The sequence below is a fragment of the Protopterus annectens genome, chromosome 16.part0 (genome assembly GCF_019279795.1).
Source record: "Protopterus annectens isolate FY-2018-M chromosome 16.part0, PAN1.0, whole genome shotgun sequence".
Taxonomy (NCBI): domain Eukaryota; kingdom Metazoa; phylum Chordata; order Ceratodontiformes; family Protopteridae; genus Protopterus; species Protopterus annectens.
Window position 1 is genome coordinate 685,428,564 of NC_056750.1, and position 17,970 is coordinate 685,446,533.

The 17,970-nt window shown below is 36.7% G+C and overlaps 1 protein-coding gene across 4 annotated transcripts in view; it reads right to left on the minus strand.

Annotated features, from left to right (window-relative positions):
* Nucleotides 1–17,970, minus strand: part of LOC122790442 (discoidin domain-containing receptor 2-like) — a 1,000,047-nt gene that overhangs the window by 231,700 nt on the left and 750,377 nt on the right. For all 4 annotated transcript variants that reach the window (XM_044057975.1, XM_044057974.1, XM_044057973.1 and 1 more), the window contains 2 exons: nucleotides 10,024–10,122; nucleotides 1,384–1,541 (listed from right to left, as the gene is read on the minus strand). In XM_044057975.1, the coding sequence (XP_043913910.1) occupies nucleotides 1,384–1,541; nucleotides 10,024–10,122 (257 nt within the window). The remainder of the gene's footprint in view (nucleotides 1–1,383; nucleotides 1,542–10,023; nucleotides 10,123–17,970) is intronic.

The following is a 17,970-nucleotide window of genomic DNA, read 5'->3' on the forward strand; positions in this document are numbered from 1 at the left end:
CAAATAAATAAAAGTGTCACTAGAAGGAAAAATGCTACCTTAATAAAAATACAGTTGAGTGAAAAGCAGCAGTAAACAAGATTTTGTCTTTTACAATGCCCCCCCCCCACAAAATCAGAATAAAACTGAGCCTCAGTTACAGTATCATTCAGACTATAAAACTCATTGAAGTCTTCCCTCTCACCAACAGAGCAAACAGCTGCCGCCTCTTGTGTAATACATGAACATGTATGAAATATTCCACTTAAGAATGAGAGTTTCTTTCCCTCAAAAAAGGTACAGTTTAGGAAATCACCAATTACACTGAGTTAACCATGAATTGTAACTATCCAGAGAAGCAGTCCCACACCACATAGTTTTTCTTATGGGGTGGGTGACTACTTTGGCATACTAATGTTAAAGTCTGTGAACAGGCACAGAGAATTTAATATCACTGCCCAATAGACTTTTGAGATTTAACTGATAGCAGCCATGATTATGTGTTTCTGCAAGGGGGCATCTCTTGAAATCAAGGCTCCAGCCAGATACCCTGAACTCTGAACAAATTAGCTCCAAGGTTACAGCAACTCAGAGAAAAGGGTACTAATTCTAATGGCACAGAGCTCAGCAGATATATTTATTATTTTATTTTGTTAATGCAGAATGCCTATTGGGACACTGAGTGAAGACATGGAGAAAAAGCAACAAGCAAGTTAAAGCAGAAATAAATGTTCAGTAAAAAAACAATACTGACTGATGTATTGCTGAAAGCTTTGGTGTTTAAGCACATATTTAGAAGGGAACTTACTGATACTTGATATACAATTTTATCAAATATGTACGGCATTTAATATGTTACTTCCAGTCAAAACAATCAACACCAAGAAGTACTCAGTAGTACACAAAGGCTACAAAAGAATATATAAATATTATATATATATATATATATATATATATATATATATATATATATATATTACACATGGGTTCATTTCACAAGATCGACTTTTCGGAAAGACAATCATCATATGGTCAGGATCTTATGTTCGGCTTTCCAAAAAGTTGCCTTTGCCCATGCTGTTGTGCAATCTCAGGTTCATGTATATAATATGCATGGGGTGCGGGGTGCACCCCTGGACAAATGCATTTTTGTTTCAAAAATTTAAATTGTTATAATGCTTTTTAACATTACGGGACATCGATCATATGGTCTTGACCATATGCAGTTTGCTGTTCCATAATGCTGATGTTTCGACAGGAACCCACATGTACATTATATATATAGCACTGATTTTACCAACATGCCAAATTCACGAAATAAAGCATTCTGGCCTCAAAAACATTGGTATATTACACTCTATCCAAAACAGGAGGACACCTTCCGGGATCAAATTTTTCTTTTACCTTTTCCAGTCGTTTCTTAATATACTGCTTCCATAGGATAAGGAAAATGACAAGGAGTAACAGAAGAATAATCGCGACAAGGCAGCCAATCAAAATGGAGGTGCCAAAGTTGTCAGGCTTATCCACAGGCCGGCTGATTGTGAAGGGAAGTGTGGTTTCTGTTCAGAAAGACAAAGGAAAACAAAATCAGCTGAAATGATTTTAGTCTGTGCATTGCTACTGCACTTAAGGCCCATGAAAAACATTTTTCAGAGCTTGCAGCTTTAGGTAATCTGAAGCTTCAGTGAACATAATGGTTGCAGTTCTCTAGATTTTGTAAAACATCAGCAAATAACTTAGACATAGTATGTAACAACAGAAAGCGTTAAGTAGCAAAACCTGAGGGTGAGTGTATGGTAAAGATTTTACTGCACATCTAGTGATATCATGAGACAGAAATCTGAAGGTTAAGTGCCTTACAGCCATTGCATGAAGTAAACTCTGTTATACTCTTGCTGAAATGTTTTGCTAAACCCATAAATCTGATATTACCAAGATATATATACAGTTATATTATGCTTGTTCGAAAAAAAATGTTGAAATGCAAAATGTCGAACACACAAAATCTCTAGCACTTGTTTAACGAAGGGGGGGGGGTTATATCCCCCACTCTTCCTAATTATGTATACTGTAGATCAGAGTGCATGTGCTGTGTCTTGCCAAAGAATCTACGTGCATGTATAAATTCCAAACACGTGCCATTTTGAAAGAGCAGGCAGAGCATGAGCAAGCATGATCGCAGTTGTTAGTTTGTATACACGTTACTTTAAAGTCAATAAGCTTCTATAGTGATGTGTTTGTATAAAATAAATCTGCTTTAACAGAACCCACGAATACTCTTCTATTGTGTCCAAAGTAGGAGAGTGACACAGTGTCAGAACCGGAATCGCACAGACTAATATTCAGAGCCATGAGGTGCTGAGATGACAGTGAAGGTAAAACTAAGACAAACGAGCACGAATCGAGACAGAAAAGAATCAACGGTAATAAGTAGCAGCACGAATTATTTGGTAAAAAAAAAAAAAAAAGGCAAAACAGAGTATTACAAGGGCACGAACCGCATTAGAAAGCAAGCGGAAGGCACAAAAGGTTTATTAACTAAGGGAAATGTTTAAAACAGGTATTTGATGAAACAATTAACAGTAAAGGAAAACCAGCATGTTTAAAGGAAAGCGTGTGTGTTTGAGGCAAAACAAGCATGTTTAGAGTAAAATGAGAACATGAACAGTACAGTGGGCATGCAAAGGGCTTAAACAAGCAAAATGAATATAATAAGGGCACATTAAGCAAAAATAAGGCAAGGCGACTGCATGTGTTTTGGCAAAATGCTATGTTTTGACATACGACCGTGTTGATCAAGGGCAAAACTAAAAGTTATTCAAAGCATCTCAAAGTCTGTAAAAGTGCTTACAGTGTGTGCTTTTTACTGTGTTTGAAGAGTTTCTTGTGTGCAAAGTGCAATTATTTCATGAAATAAAGTCAAAGTATAGCCATTTCAAAAAGTTTCTTGTGCTGGGTGTGTCTATTCACAAAGTGCCACCATTACAAAGTGTTTCTTGCGCTGTAAAAAGTTGCCTAGCAAGGTACTGCCATTTTGGGAAAATTTCAGTGTGTTGTGTACAGTTAATTCGCAAAGTGCAATTACTTTGAAATGGTATTGATTCTGCGGCAAGAGAAACCCAGTTCATTTGTATCACACAGTTATTTGAAATGCTTTTTAAAGTGATGATAAATTACTTTAGCAATGCAATAAATTACAAGAGTATTCCACAGTGCCTGAGAGACTAATTTCACAAAGTCCAATTATTCAAAGGTATTAAGAGTTTGTCCATTAGCACAATTTCGAGAAGCCAATTTTGATGCAAACAAAGCACAGGAAGTCACTGTCACAACAACCCAATTTTATTGTAGGATTAAGATCTTTCGTCAAGTTTATACCAAAACTTCATCAGAATCCATTACAATGTTCACAACACAGTTTAAATACCTCTCCCTCAAAAATCACGATTTAAAACAATAATTTAGTCCACGAATTAACAAAATTGCAATAAAACATTAAAACACTTTTTAAAATGACTTGAACGCATTATAAAAAAAAATATAAAAATGTTATTTATGTTAGTGTATATGTATATAACTATGTTGCAAAACTAATTCAAACTTTGTAGGACATAAGATTTAAAATACTAGAAATAGATACAAATTCATTTAAGTCTGGTGGCACACAAGCATTCAGCTTAAGTTGCTATAAGGCTTCTTTATGTTCAATTAAATCAGCCCATGGGATCACCTAGGGTATTTATGCACTGTATCTACCCAAGAAAATAAAAATTCATGGTCAGGGTACGTCACATGCTTATATAATACACTGCCTAGTTGTCTATTTTTTATATCATTCAAATGTTCATAAATTCTATCTTTAAATTTCTGAGTGTTTTTTTCAACATAAAAACCCTCACATTTCATGCACATGGCAAGATAAATAAGACCCATAGATTTGCAAGTACAGTGGAAGGAAGTATAAACAACCTGCTTGTTCACTTTTACTTTTATTGCTTCCAAGAGGTACTTGCACTGGGTACAAGACCCACATTTAAATGTACCTTTTCTTCTATTACTCAAGTCCCCCCCATCTGATTACCACCCACCAATATCTCTTTTAGAGATCTTCCTCTCCTAAAGACCAACCTAGGCTTGTGTCCCACTAGCTCATTTAACCCATTGAAAATTTGGAAATTTTTCTTAAAATCCTATAAATAAGTTCATGCCCTTGTGTACAAGTAGCAATAAAAGAACAAGAACATTTTCATTGTGTTTCTCCCTATCAGTTCCATTTAACAACTGGTTGAATAAAAGTATGGGCACTATGATTCCTTCCTTTCTTTTATTCGAAACTTCTTCTAAAATTCCAGTAACAAAATCTAGAGCGTACATCAGTCGAGCCAATCTGATGAAATGACCCTTAACTATCTCTCTATTTTAATGTATAGGATGACAACTATCATAATGCAAAAAAACTATTAGAATGTGTGACCTTCCTAAAAATAGAACTTTGAATAGTCCCTTTTTCAAAATCTTTGGACACCAATACATCTAAATAATTAATATTGTTCTTATTATAGTTGTACATAAATTAAAAAAAAGATGTGCTGGAATTCAAATATTCTACAAATGTTTGTGTTTCCAACTCACAAGCATCCCAGGCTATAAATATATCATCCAGAAATCGTTCATATATTTGCCAAGAAGGGATACAGGGCTTGTTATGAACAAATTGTTTCTCCCATTGCAATAACCCAATATTGGCAAGCAAGGGGGAACGGACATGTCTTCATAGCTACTCGCCTCTTCTGGTGAAAAAACTGACCATCCATATAGACAAAATTGCATTTTAACACCAACTCCAACAGGGTGCTTAATATATTCATCTCATTGGGATTAAAAACTCTGGATTCATTCAAAAGTCTTGAAACATTTCTATACCTTGGGCCTGTAGTATTACATTAAATAAATTTACCACATCGATGGTTACAAACACTTAGCTGGGACTATATTTCACTGACCTTAATTTGGACAAAAAGTCCCATGAATCCTTACATAAATGTGAGTACTTATCTAACAAACATTTGACTTTTTTTATATATATTTAGATATAGGGTGTGTGACAGTTGTTGTTGCACAAACAACAGGTCTCATCGGGGGGGGGGGGGTCCGATAAGCTTTTGTGAATTTTTGGGTTGCCAAATATGGGAGGAACAACAGGAAATTTTACAGTTAAAAAATCAAGCATCTCTTGTGATATTTCACCCTGTTCAAACATCTTGTAGACAAAAATGTATTTTCCTAGAAGTCACATTGATAAAATGAAGAGGAGTTTCTTCATAATATTTCTCATCAAACAAATATACATACATTCTGTTAGAATAGTTAGCCTTTGACATAATTACTATGCCCCCCTCCCTTGTCAGGTTTCATAACCCTAATGCTCTTATTGCTAATCAATTCCTTTAACATCTTAGACTCACTATCAGACACATTGCTGGAAGGGGGGATGTGACTATTGTGTTGAACAAATTCTCTAAAGTTAAAATCACACATTTTTTCAAAAATAATAAAAGGTAGAGTTAGAGGGGGACTAAACACACTATTTCTACACAAAACACTTAACTCATGTCTGTCACTCATTTCTTTAAACATTAGTTTAAAATTTAACTTCCTGAGAAAGTTTTAAATCCAGTAGCAACTCCTGTATTCGTGTATGAACAGCAGGTACAAATGTTTTTACTCTGCTTAGTAACTCACTTAAAGTCTTATCAAATGAATAAGAAGTAAAGTTATAGATTTTTAAGTCACCTGTATCATTTAGCATAATTTTAGGAAGATGTTCTGCCATCAAAGACAGATCCGAAGATGTTTCTAATGCCTCTGCTCCCAGATGTCGAGCGCGCTCCACTATCTCTGTCCTCCAAAAGGCTTCCCGTGATTTCGGGAATTGTGTTGATTGCCTTGTTGTTGATAGGCATGGCTGTTGATTGAAATATTGTGATTCCTCTGATTTTTGATCCTTTCAGATCTATTCAGAGGAGCCTGCTCTAAAGGGGCCGCTTCCATCATGTCTTCATCATCTAAAGGATCCACCATGATGTTTTCATCATTCTGTTCAACACTTCGCCTCCCTTGCGAGCCTACTGGCTTAGGATAGGCTCTACCTTCCTGGTATTCCCGGTGGTTGCATTCAAGTTTCTTGTGCTTCCTTTTCTGAATATCCACCACTATTTTATCTATTTTTGCAACTATATCATTGTACTGTTCATGGTGGACTGTAAACATTAAATCATTCTTAATAATTTGATCATGATTGTCCACCTCTGTGAAGATAGATGAAGGCTGCCAGCCTAGCCAGATAGAATTTTGGAGATAATTCTGTCATTTGTACATATTAATATAAGCCACAGGTTTGTCTCTTAAATGTTAAAAAACTGCTGTTAGATGTGGAACTGAAAAAAATATAACAGTGCACTCTTCTGGCAGAAAGCTGACCAAGTAAAGCATGTTGTGACCCTTTGATCTAAACACGGTGCCAAAATGTCTAAATGAAGACATTCTTTCCATTGTTTTAACCAAGAGTTAAATTGCTAGATTTAAACATGCAAATGTATTTTTATTGCTCTGCTTCCTGACCAGCTAAAAAATAACAAAAGGAGATGTTAAGAATGTAAATGTAGTTTCCATTAGCCTGGGAACCCAGAGAAGTGTGAAAATGATGTAATGTGAACCCGGAATGTGATTTTAAACAGAGAGAATCAGAGAGCATTAGGCATTTTTTGTCTTGACCATCCAACTCATCAGCACTCTGCCTTTACTCTATATGTAAGTTATCTTAGACTTGTGTTTTCTCTTAGACACAGCTAGAAACTAGAAATATTATACTAAGTGTTTTTATGTGATGTCAGAACTGTACTACTGAATTATTTTAAGTATTTCTCTGTGATCTCTGAACTCTTGACTAGCACTGTGTAATAAAATGTATTGTCTTGTGTTTTTAACTGCTTATTATTAAATATTTTTAAACCCTTTTAACTGTGGCTGTTTTGTGTAGAGATAATTTAAGCTCTAGAGTACATTGCATGTATATAGTGATCCTGGACCAAGTCACTCTAATAAGCCTTGACTGTTTAGTCGCACTTACCAATTGGATAATACTGCACAGTAATAATTGGACACCCTTTTAAGAGCCTTTGAGTAGCTGATAATTATTAACTGGGTGGTGGCAGTGATTTCTACTGTATAGTCTGGGTAAAAGGGGCACAGCTGGAGAACCTGTGCCAGCCTTCCCCAAGAGTGTGTGTGGTTGTATAAAACTCTTAGCTCAAAGTGTGTGTGTGTGTGTGTGTGTGTGTGTGTGTGTGTGTGTGTGTGTGTGTGTGTGTGTGTGTGTGTGTGTGTGTGTCAGCTACTTGGGCAGGGACATGAAGCACTGGTTGGATAGAGAGGGTGCTGGAGGTTTTAGCTTGCCCAGCTGGCTGAGATCTGGACCCTATAGCTGTGCCAGTGGGGAGTCATATTGGGGACCTGGAGAGCAAGGGAATGACCAGCCCTGGACTGACTGTGATCCCTGTGTGCTCTTAAGGGAAATTGCACTTTACTGTGTGTATTTGTTATCCTTTCCTCCTATATGAGATGCCCCTCACTGGTGGTAGTGGTGAGGATTGAGGCTCCTTGATTGCTGGGCCAGGGCACAGGTGTCACAACCTCTTTAATGAGCTGGTCTATAGTGAACTGATTGTGCTTTTTCAGCACTTTCAGCAGTTCCACCCCTTGCTTGTTGAATAATTCGACTAACTCTGAATGCAAGGGGGAACCAGCTATTAGTCCTGTTCAGGTATTTCCAGTTCCGAAGACCCTTCGGGACTTTCTCCGAGTTTATGCATTCAGTAAGAAAGGCATTCTCTGTTTGCAGCTTACGAAAACAAAGAAGCAAATCTTCAAAAGTGGAGAGAGATTCTTGATAAATACCTGTCCCATTGTTGACATGCTGAAAATAGAGTCCAGACCGCAACCAAGACTTCAGTGATATATTAACAGGGCCATCCACTCCTAAATCACTATTAACACCCTGATTAGGTTAAGATGATGTTCCTAGACATACTGATGTATTCCGAAAGTCCATATTACTCAGCATAGCATTTAGAGTGGCTGCTGACCATTCAATTAACTGTTGAACAAGCTGTGTTAATAAGCCAACACTACTGTTCAATTCTTCCAAATTAAACCCAGGTTGTGCAGCAGCACCAGCCAATGACTCAGTTGAAGACATAGTTCACAAAAACCGAGAACCCAACAATGGTACAAACGAAGCACAGAAAGGCACTGTCACAACCACCCACTTTTATTGTAGGATTAAGTGCTTTTGTCAAGTTTATAAACTTCATCAGAATTCATTACAATGTTCAAAACACAGTTTAAATACCCCTCCCTCAAAAAAATCATGATTTAAAACAATACTTTAGTCCATGAATTAACAAAACTTCAATAAAACATCAAAACACTTTTAAAAATTACTTGTACACATTATAAAAAATATATAAAAAATGTTATTTACGTTAGTGTATATGAATATAACTATGATGAAAAACCAATTCAAACTTTGTAGGACATAAGCTTTAAAATACTAGAAACAGATACAAATTCATGTAAGCCTGGTGGCACACAAGCATTCAGCTAAAGTTGCCATAAGGCTTCTTTACGTTCAATTAAATCAACCCATGGACCACCTAGGGGGTTTTATATGCACTGTATCTACCCCAAAAATTAAAAATTCATGGTTATATAACGAATTGCCCAGTTGTCTATTTTTTATATCCATTCAAATATTCATAAATTCTATCTTTAAATTTCCGAGTGTTTTTTCCTACATAAAAGCCCTCACATTTTCTGCACATGGGGAGATAAATAAGACCCATAAGATTTGCAAGTACAGTGGAAGGAAATATAAACAACATGCTTGTTTCACTTTTACCTTTACTGCTTTCAAGATATAATTGCAATGGGTACAAGACCCACATTTAAATGTGTCTTTTCTTCCCATGTTTCGATGGGTTAAATGAGCTGGTCGGACACAAGCCTAGGTTGGTCTTTAGGAGAGGAAGATCTCTAAAAGAGATATTGGGGAGTGGAAAACAGATGGGGGATTCGACTAGAAGAAGAAAAGGCACATTTAAATGTGGGGTGTCTGTAGAATGCAAATGTCTTTGTTGATTATTTCCATAAGTTGTTCCATGGCTGTGCATATTAGAATAGTCAAACTAACAGGTCTGTAGTTTCTGAAGGTCAATTGATGGTCCACCCTTGTGAAGGCGGGCTAAACATTGTTAACTTTCATTTGCTTAATATGCAGCCTGTTTTAAGGCTGGAGTTGAAAAATAACTTAAGTGGTCCTGACAGGTCATGTTTCAGGCTATGGATACTATTGGGCCCCAGGAAGGCTGTGTTTTTAGCCTTGGTGAGCAGCGCTATGACCTGCTTTCTGCTAATAGCTGGTGGGTTACGCTGGTAGGGATCTCAAAAAGGATAGGGGAGGGTTAAATTTGAGTTGAATTTGTTGACCAGCAGATGCACTATGTAAATCTGCTCAGTGAAGGAGGTACCATTTCCTACCAGGTAAGAAGTAGCACTACTGCATCATTCGGGGGTACTCCAGGGAAATCAAGTAAATGACTGTCTGTTTTTCTGCTCCCTTAAAGAAAGCTTTAATAATTTGAACACCATGATACCTTTTACTCTACTAGTTATGGTACACTGTAACTGCTACATGTGATCATTTCCAAACGAGGGAATTCTAGTCACATCAGAAATCCTAGTCTTCATTCTGGAAAGACCGCTAAAAATAATATTCAGTTTGACTCTGCCACAGAAAGCCCTCCAACAAGCCTCATCAGTTCCCAAAGCAAAAACATTGCTTCACAGATGGAAATCCAAACTTCAGCAAAAAAACAGAGGAGAATCGAATTTTAACTGGAAGTAGATCTACCATATGCTACTGCTCTCTAGCACCATTCTAAGCACCTGGCATGACAGAGTTCATGATACCAACACTTTTACCTTGTCTTGCTTCAGTGGTGCTCAGCTTGGTAAATGGCACTGCTGTTGTTACTCTTTTAACTTTGGTTACACCAACGATAGGATTTACTGTGACCGACTCTGCAATCAGAAAGAAAACTGTTTATGTTTTATAAAAAAAAAATAAATATGATTGCCACGTCATTTGTACTAGGTCATCCAAAATACAAGGATACCACAAACACAGCTGAAGGAATGGTGAAAATCACACCATCTTCTATTCAACACAAAAAAGCAATATAATATAAGGTAATACAATCAACAAGATGCTGCAATATGGGAGATGACATATTAGCAACAACACAGTAATGGAAAAAAAAATCACTGTATCATTAGATGATCTAAAGGTGAGAAAGGCAGGACAAAACAACATAGAGATTCTTGATTGCAAAAGAAAATGTCCCACCAGCTAAAAATGGAAAGTATTTTTTTTCTTCTTTAAAAAGCTATTAGTGACATCACACACAAAGTACTCTTTACGGTTTGGGATTTGCAGAAAGCATATGAAGATAGACTAAACAGGCTCAGTTTGCAGATCTTGGAAGAAAGGAAGGACACAGGGGATATGAGAGAGACCATCCCCTCAGTGAAATTAAAATGCATCTGCCTTTTAAAGAAGCTACGCAAATGCCAGTTGGCCAAAGCTGAAACATGACTGAGAATGGCACAAAAGTGATATGAGAACTTTTGCAAACACACAGGGTTGCAAATACATGAAACGCCCTTACTGAGAAAGTTATGACAAATACAATGGTATAATTCAAGAATACATGGTATAGACCTAGCAATGGTTTTTATGCTTCACCTTACATGCAACAGCACTAACAGAAAGTTGCTTGCTAGACATACTGCAGTAAAAGGTCGCACAAGCTGGGTACATCATATCAGAAAGCAGTCTTCATGAGCGACACTGAAGTGCACATGAAACAGCTTGCCAAATTGTATTCCTACATTAATACCACACTATCCATCCATCACAGCAAGCCCGTAGATACTACCAACCCGACTTCCAGCAAAAAAATTACACGGCAGGAATTGACTTCATATGTAATATTGGACTGAATGACAGTTATAAAGAAAGAAAACATGTGTAAAGTATAATGCATGAAAAACTTCAATATGCAGTTTTCTATTAATGTTTGGATGCCTATGTATTAAGTTACAATCTAATAAATGTGTTTAAAAATACAGAAATGTCTCTCAGCACAGAAGTCACAATATCACTCGTGATTACATTTGACAAGCAGTACAGAAAAATTTATCAACACACTTTACAGGGAAAAAGTGCACATCTACTACTCTGGTTGGTATACAACAGAAACTAAGCGTCCATGTAGCAGAAATGCCTAACGAAAAAGAGGACACTGGGTAAGTAAGAGGCTGAATATTCTGGTTCACAGATCAGATCAAACTTACAACCTACCGCTGGTCTTCTACAGGCTTGAAAATAATTTCTCCAAATGTACACTTTTTTCCCATGAATATACCAAGCCTCTTTATGAGCTCCCTTAAACTAAGTAAGTAGGCAATGAAATTCTACAGAAAGTCTATACAAAACTCTGAGTAGACTCTGTATGAAATTATTTTGTTACTTTTATTAATATCCAACGTCACCAACGTCACCATTAAATTAACAGACTGCGTAGTAGTACCATCTACTAAATATAAGACATTGCCATGTGAAAAAGAATAGGATTTAATGCTGTTTTATGTTAACAAATCACCTCTATTTAATGCTGTTTTATGTTAACAAATCCCCTCTAATAACCCTGTGTGAAACAGAAGAGACAGCAAAAAGAGCAAGTCTATTTTCAGAGGTTGGATTTTGTCCTCCATTTACTCCTTTTATATCAAATTTCTGCACTCTCTGCAAATATACCAAAATCTTTGTCAAACATAAATAAAAAGCAACCTTTTATTTCATAATAGGTCACATCAAGAACTTCCAAAACATGATTAATGCTGCCCACATAAAACATGCTAAGCCTTTAAAAATAAAATGAATGGCCCCCATACTGTTTTTGCAATAAATCTTTACAAATCAAAGTGCCAAGATCATTAAAGGTATTTGTATTCTTGTTTTCAATCCAACATCTTATAACAGTCTGTAAAATACCTGCCAAACTGAATAGTCTTTTTAACATAAACCACAATGTTGTAAAACATATTAAAGCAGTCCTGAGGTTCTATATCACCTTTTGATGATGCAGTGTATCCAAATCAGAGAGCCAAAGTGAATTCTCCACCTTAATGTTCATAAAGAACAAACTAAATAACAGAAGCTGCAAGACTAAGTCTTGAGAAATGCCACTAGTCCCATCTACATCCTTTATTTTTTAATCCATAGTTTCACATTCTCCTGCGGGCCACAATCTTTATTAATTAATTTATTTATTGCATTTGTTTACTGTGAAAATCCGTCTGGACAGAATGCTGCCCTTTTTCAGCAGAGGCCTAGGGAGTAAAGTTCAAGAAAAATTACATTACATGAAGAACGTAGTAAACAGAGCTATACAAGTAATCGACAAATATACAAAATTTAAACAAAGTATCATTAATTAATAGCAGCATAATGTAAAGAGCTATGAAATATATTTGGAATTGAATTTGGCAGAAGGCAGGAAATGGAGGAAATGAATTTGGCAGAAGGCAGGAAATGGAGGAAAATAATTTGGCAGAAGGCAGGAAATGGAGGAAAATAATTTGGCAGAAGGCAGGAAAAGGAAGAAATGAATTTGGAAGAAGGCATGAAATGGAGGAAATGAATTTGGCAGAAGGCAGGAAATGGAGGACCAATAATAAGAGGTGGTGGAATGTTTTAGGATAGGAAGAGGCAGAGGACAAAGAGATCTTAGTGTTTGTCCCAAAAGATGAAAAATCAAGTCTGACTCTAGGAAAATTGTTTTTTGTTTTTTGTAAGCAGTTTGGATAGAACCTTGAATGTTTAGTATAGATGTACCTAGCTTCACCTAAGCTGACCCACCCAAGCTTATCATCTTTCAAAGTTAAGTCTGCTCATCACATCAGGTAGAGTACATACAATTATGACAAAAATGGATTTTCTATGCCATCATGCCACATAAATCAGAACACAAAGTGAAATGCAAGACGTGCTACACTACAGGAGAAATGCTTGACAGCACAGGCAGAGATATATGTAGGCAAATACTAATGAATTTTTTCTTGTGTTATTTATTGCTTTTGTTGAATAGGAAAGTCTGACTTGGTAGAAACCCCTTTTCACTGAAAGCCCAGACAGAAAAGCTCCACATGATACAGAGGTAAAATAACATACAAATATATAGTGTGATGAAAAGTTTGAGCATGCAGTAGCAAGAAAAATCCATGACTGACGAGTATACAAAAGTGAGAAAACAAAATCAGCTACAAGATTCATACGAACAGTCAACATACAAACATAGTATAATTGTGATACAGGCAATACAATGACAAGAACAATCAAAGGTAGATCAAGACGAGTGTTTAGACAAAAAGTTAACCTTAAACCACTGACATAGCATTGTGCACCAATATGACATCCAATGAACTGAGTTCAGGATGTTCATTTAACAAGCCTAGATGGAAGATCAGCAGTTTTTAATTATTTCCTTAATTCAGTGGTTAAGCCCCCAAAGACAGGGTGGTTACATAGCGGATTATGAATCACAGTGAGGCGGCGTGTTTGAAAAATAAATGTCAAGAAACTCTCCTTTACAATGAAGCTCAAGCAGTCAGTTTCTTGACAGAAATTTCAACACCACACAAGAATAACTGGTTGTGACTGGAGGCCTGATAATGTCTGGAATACCTAGGGAGTTTTAGGTGTCTCTATGCAAAAATGGTATTTGTGTGGCAGCACAGGGTATATGACAGCTTTTAAAGCTAGGTGGCTGATTACTGGTATATTTCTGAAAGACATTTGTGTGGCAGCATAAAGTCTGTTAACAGCTTTTTAAGCTACCAGTTGGTTTCCTGTGTTGCTTCCATGGGAGCATCTTTGTGACAAGAAATGTGCTAACAGAAGTTAAAGCTGTCTATCGCTATCTGATGCCATTGCTATATGAATGCATGAGATTTCTTCTACTACTATAGAAATGTTTTTAAGCAAACACTTTGCTATAACAAGCTGGTTACAATTAGATCATGTACAAATCTGGCTACAGCAAGGTTATTTTAATCTCATTTTCAGAGAATAATCAGAGTATTGCATGTATTTTACTTAATTATGTACTTTAAATTTATACTGCAGATCAGAGGCTAAACCTTAGCAATAAAAAATTAGACTAAAACAATCACAAAAATGTACATAGGTTATATTGCATATTAAGGTGAAACGCAATTAAGCCAAGATAACATTACTACAGATAAATCTCATTTATAAACAAGTTAACAGGGTGCATACCTATCAAATCTAATCATACCTATCAAATCTAAGTGGGAATTATTACATATCCATTAACTAGAGGACCCAAACATTTCTCTCTACTAGTCCATTAAATATAGTGATTCAGTCATCACCTTTTACTAGTCCATTATTTCAAGTAATGGAGTCATTATCGCTGCTAGCTCATTAGATAAAGCAACCCAGTCATTATTTATTTTACTTATTTATTTTATATTTGACTACCGGGTTGTGACTGGGCAATCAGGTGCCTGTTTTCAGCAGAGACCCGGGGAGAAAATCTCCACATACATGACAATCATAAAAAATACAAAAGTACAAAATCTCCACATACAGTATAAAAATACAAAAGTCAGACAGGAGTACAAATTAATAGAGCAAACAATAATATTATTATCATAGCACAGTACAATGAGAAGCTACAGAAGTGTATAATAAAGTGTATAGTAGTAAAACAGAAAATATAATGTATCTGAGTAAGAAAGTGCAGTAATACTATATACAGTTATATACATACATTTAAAAATACAATTCATAGTAGTGCCAGAGGAAGATTTATCTGAATGGTGGTAATAGGGCTAGCCATGGTCAGTACAGGTACATTGCCAGATGAGATTGAGGTGGGCTTTTAATTGGGTTTTAAAGATGGGACTGCTGTTTTGCAATCTGATATCTGGTGGAAGAGAATTCTAGATTTTAGCAACTGTGTACGAGTTGAGGGATTCACCAGCACTGTGTCTACACTTCGCTACTTAAAGAAGGGCTTTGTTTGTGGATCTTAGTTGGCGAGCAGAACTGTGAAAGTTGACTAAGCCTGAGAGATCAGGAATTTTGTTTGGGTCGTACAGCAAGTAATGAGCCATGGTGAGTTAGTTATTGTTTTGTAAGTTGGGGAGTTCTAGCCAACCTAGGTGTTTTAGTGAGCGACAGTGGTGGGAGTGGAAATTAGAGTTGGTTGCAAATCTAGCTATTTTATTATAGCACATGGACAATTTGTGTAGGTCTGTCTTGTTGAGGTTTGTTAATACAGGGGATGCATAAAGCAATGTAGAGAGAAAGTGAGTTCTGGATATAGTAACTTTGGTGTTTTTGGTTAGATAATTTTTGCAGTGGTATGGGGTTCCAAGTTATTTATGGACTTTGGATATGGTTTGTGCTATATGCTTGTAAGACTTTAGGTTCTGGTGAAGTACTACACCAAGAAGTTTAGCTTGTGACACTGGGGAGACTTGGGTGTTACTGGCAGAATTGATAGAGAAAAGATCAGAAGAGCCAATAGTTTTGGCAGGATGGAAAAGCATAAGTTGAGTCTTTTTGGGGTTAAGTATTAGCTGTGAGTTTTTTAACCAGTTTTCGATATTGGAGAAGGCCTCTTAGTTTTTAGTCTGGAGTGTTTTGAGTATGGGGACTGAGCAGATGAGTGTAGTATCATCTGCATATTGGACTATTGCATTTTGCTGGGTGGCAGTGTGGAGGGTGTTTGTAAAGATATTAAATAGTAGTTTAATAGTAGTATTATTCCTACTAGTTCATTAAATATACTAATGTAACCATCCTTTCTACTAGTCATTAAATGCAGTAATCTAATCATTATCTCTACTAGATAATTAGTGCATCCTAACCAGTATTCCTACTTTTTCATTAACTACAGTAATCTAATCATATATCTACTAATCCATCAATTAGAGCACTGTAACATTTATCTCTGATTATAGTATAGCAATTATAACAATTATTTACTAGTCCATTAATGTCAGCATTCTAACAATTATCTCTAGAACATTTCCTTTTACGTCTCACCTGAACACAGGTTTCAAAGGCACAAGTGCATTTATTTGACCACTACATACACACTTCCTGACCACAGAAGGAAGATACCTGCAGCACCATTTGGAAAGAGGTCTCCTGCCTCCTCCAGTAACTTGGAAGCAGTGTAGGCACTGATTTGATGCATCCCAGAGAAGGCAAGAGAAAGATTACAAACATCTGAAAAGGGAGACCTCCTGGCAGTAAATGACATGATTTCAGAATAAATGTGGTTTACTATTTTGCCATTTTGTGGGGGTGAGGAATCTACTCCCCACTGACTTCAAACTTTCAGACTATATGCAATAGCCCAGTACATCAAAGGTGAAGTTGTTTGAGGTTTTGGTAACATGGGAGTATTCCTCCTTCTCCAAGATACAGTGTTGTTACAGTTAGCAAGTGGGTAATGTGATTAAAATGTTGTTGGGACACAGGAGAGAGCAATGAGTCCTAATAATAAATGGAAACTTCTGTTTTCTGTCTTTGCTGGGGCCCCGACAGGCCTTTCAACAAGACGGTAAGATACTGGGTGACAAATATGGGGCTCAGGTATATAAAATTATATGTCATACATTTTATTAAGATAAGCTTAAAGCAGAATCTTAAATCTATTTTCGGTTGTTGAAATCTACTACTCTGCCAGAGAGCAAACTAACAAGTTTATTGTCACAGATTTAAGCAGCTGTTCAACAAGCCAAAAATCTGAAGTGTAAACTGAGCAAAACATCTGCAGTAACAATAAGCTCAAAAGTCAACAAACACAAACTTATCTTAATAAAACAAGCACATTTCATATATATATATATATATATATATATATATATGTGTGTGTGTGTGTGTGTGTGTGTACGTGCACATTATATATGTATTTTTATATATACATGTAAATATTTATAAATATGTGTACATATATACGTGTGTATTTAGAGAGATATATTACCGCACATAGAATACACCCAAAATCGACATGCTAAACAATGATATCAAAAACACCCACGTCGACACACAAATACATATGCACCAATCACAAAGTCTTCTATAGCTATATCAAGAACCCCCACGGCAATACCCAGATTTGCTCTGACTTAACTGCACAATGGTACCTCCTATACTGAGCCAACAGATATTGCCGACAGATTCAGTGCCAACTTTACCCCTCTCTACCCCCCTAAAGGACCAATCACAATACCAGAAGAATGCCAGGCACCCAACATTACTGCAGTGTAGGTTAAAGCTGCATTGTCCAAGGCTTAGAATACAGCTTCCCTGGGACCTGATAATATCCCTGGCTATGTTCTACATGAACTATAAAGTGATCTGGCACCACATCTGTGTGCCTTGTTCAGTCACAGCCTCACCTCAGGCTTTGTCCCTACCGAATGGCACACTGCTACAGTCATCCCTCTCCATAAGGGGGGAACGACTACAGACCCTGGGAATTATCGGCCCATTAGCCTGACGAGTCTGACATGTAAAGCTATGGAGCACATAATCATGGACCTGATTAACAAAGATACAGGAAATCTCCAAACTCTAGAACCCACGCAATTTGGCTTTGTGAAATGGAGATCATGCCTGCTCAACCTGGTTGACTCCTTTGAGTCAGTCACCAGGGCTGTGGATGAAGGTAAGACAGTGTATACAGCCTACCTCGATCTGCCCAAGGCCTTTGATACCATTCCTCACTCAGGAATTATTGATAAACTCACCAAACTAGGCAT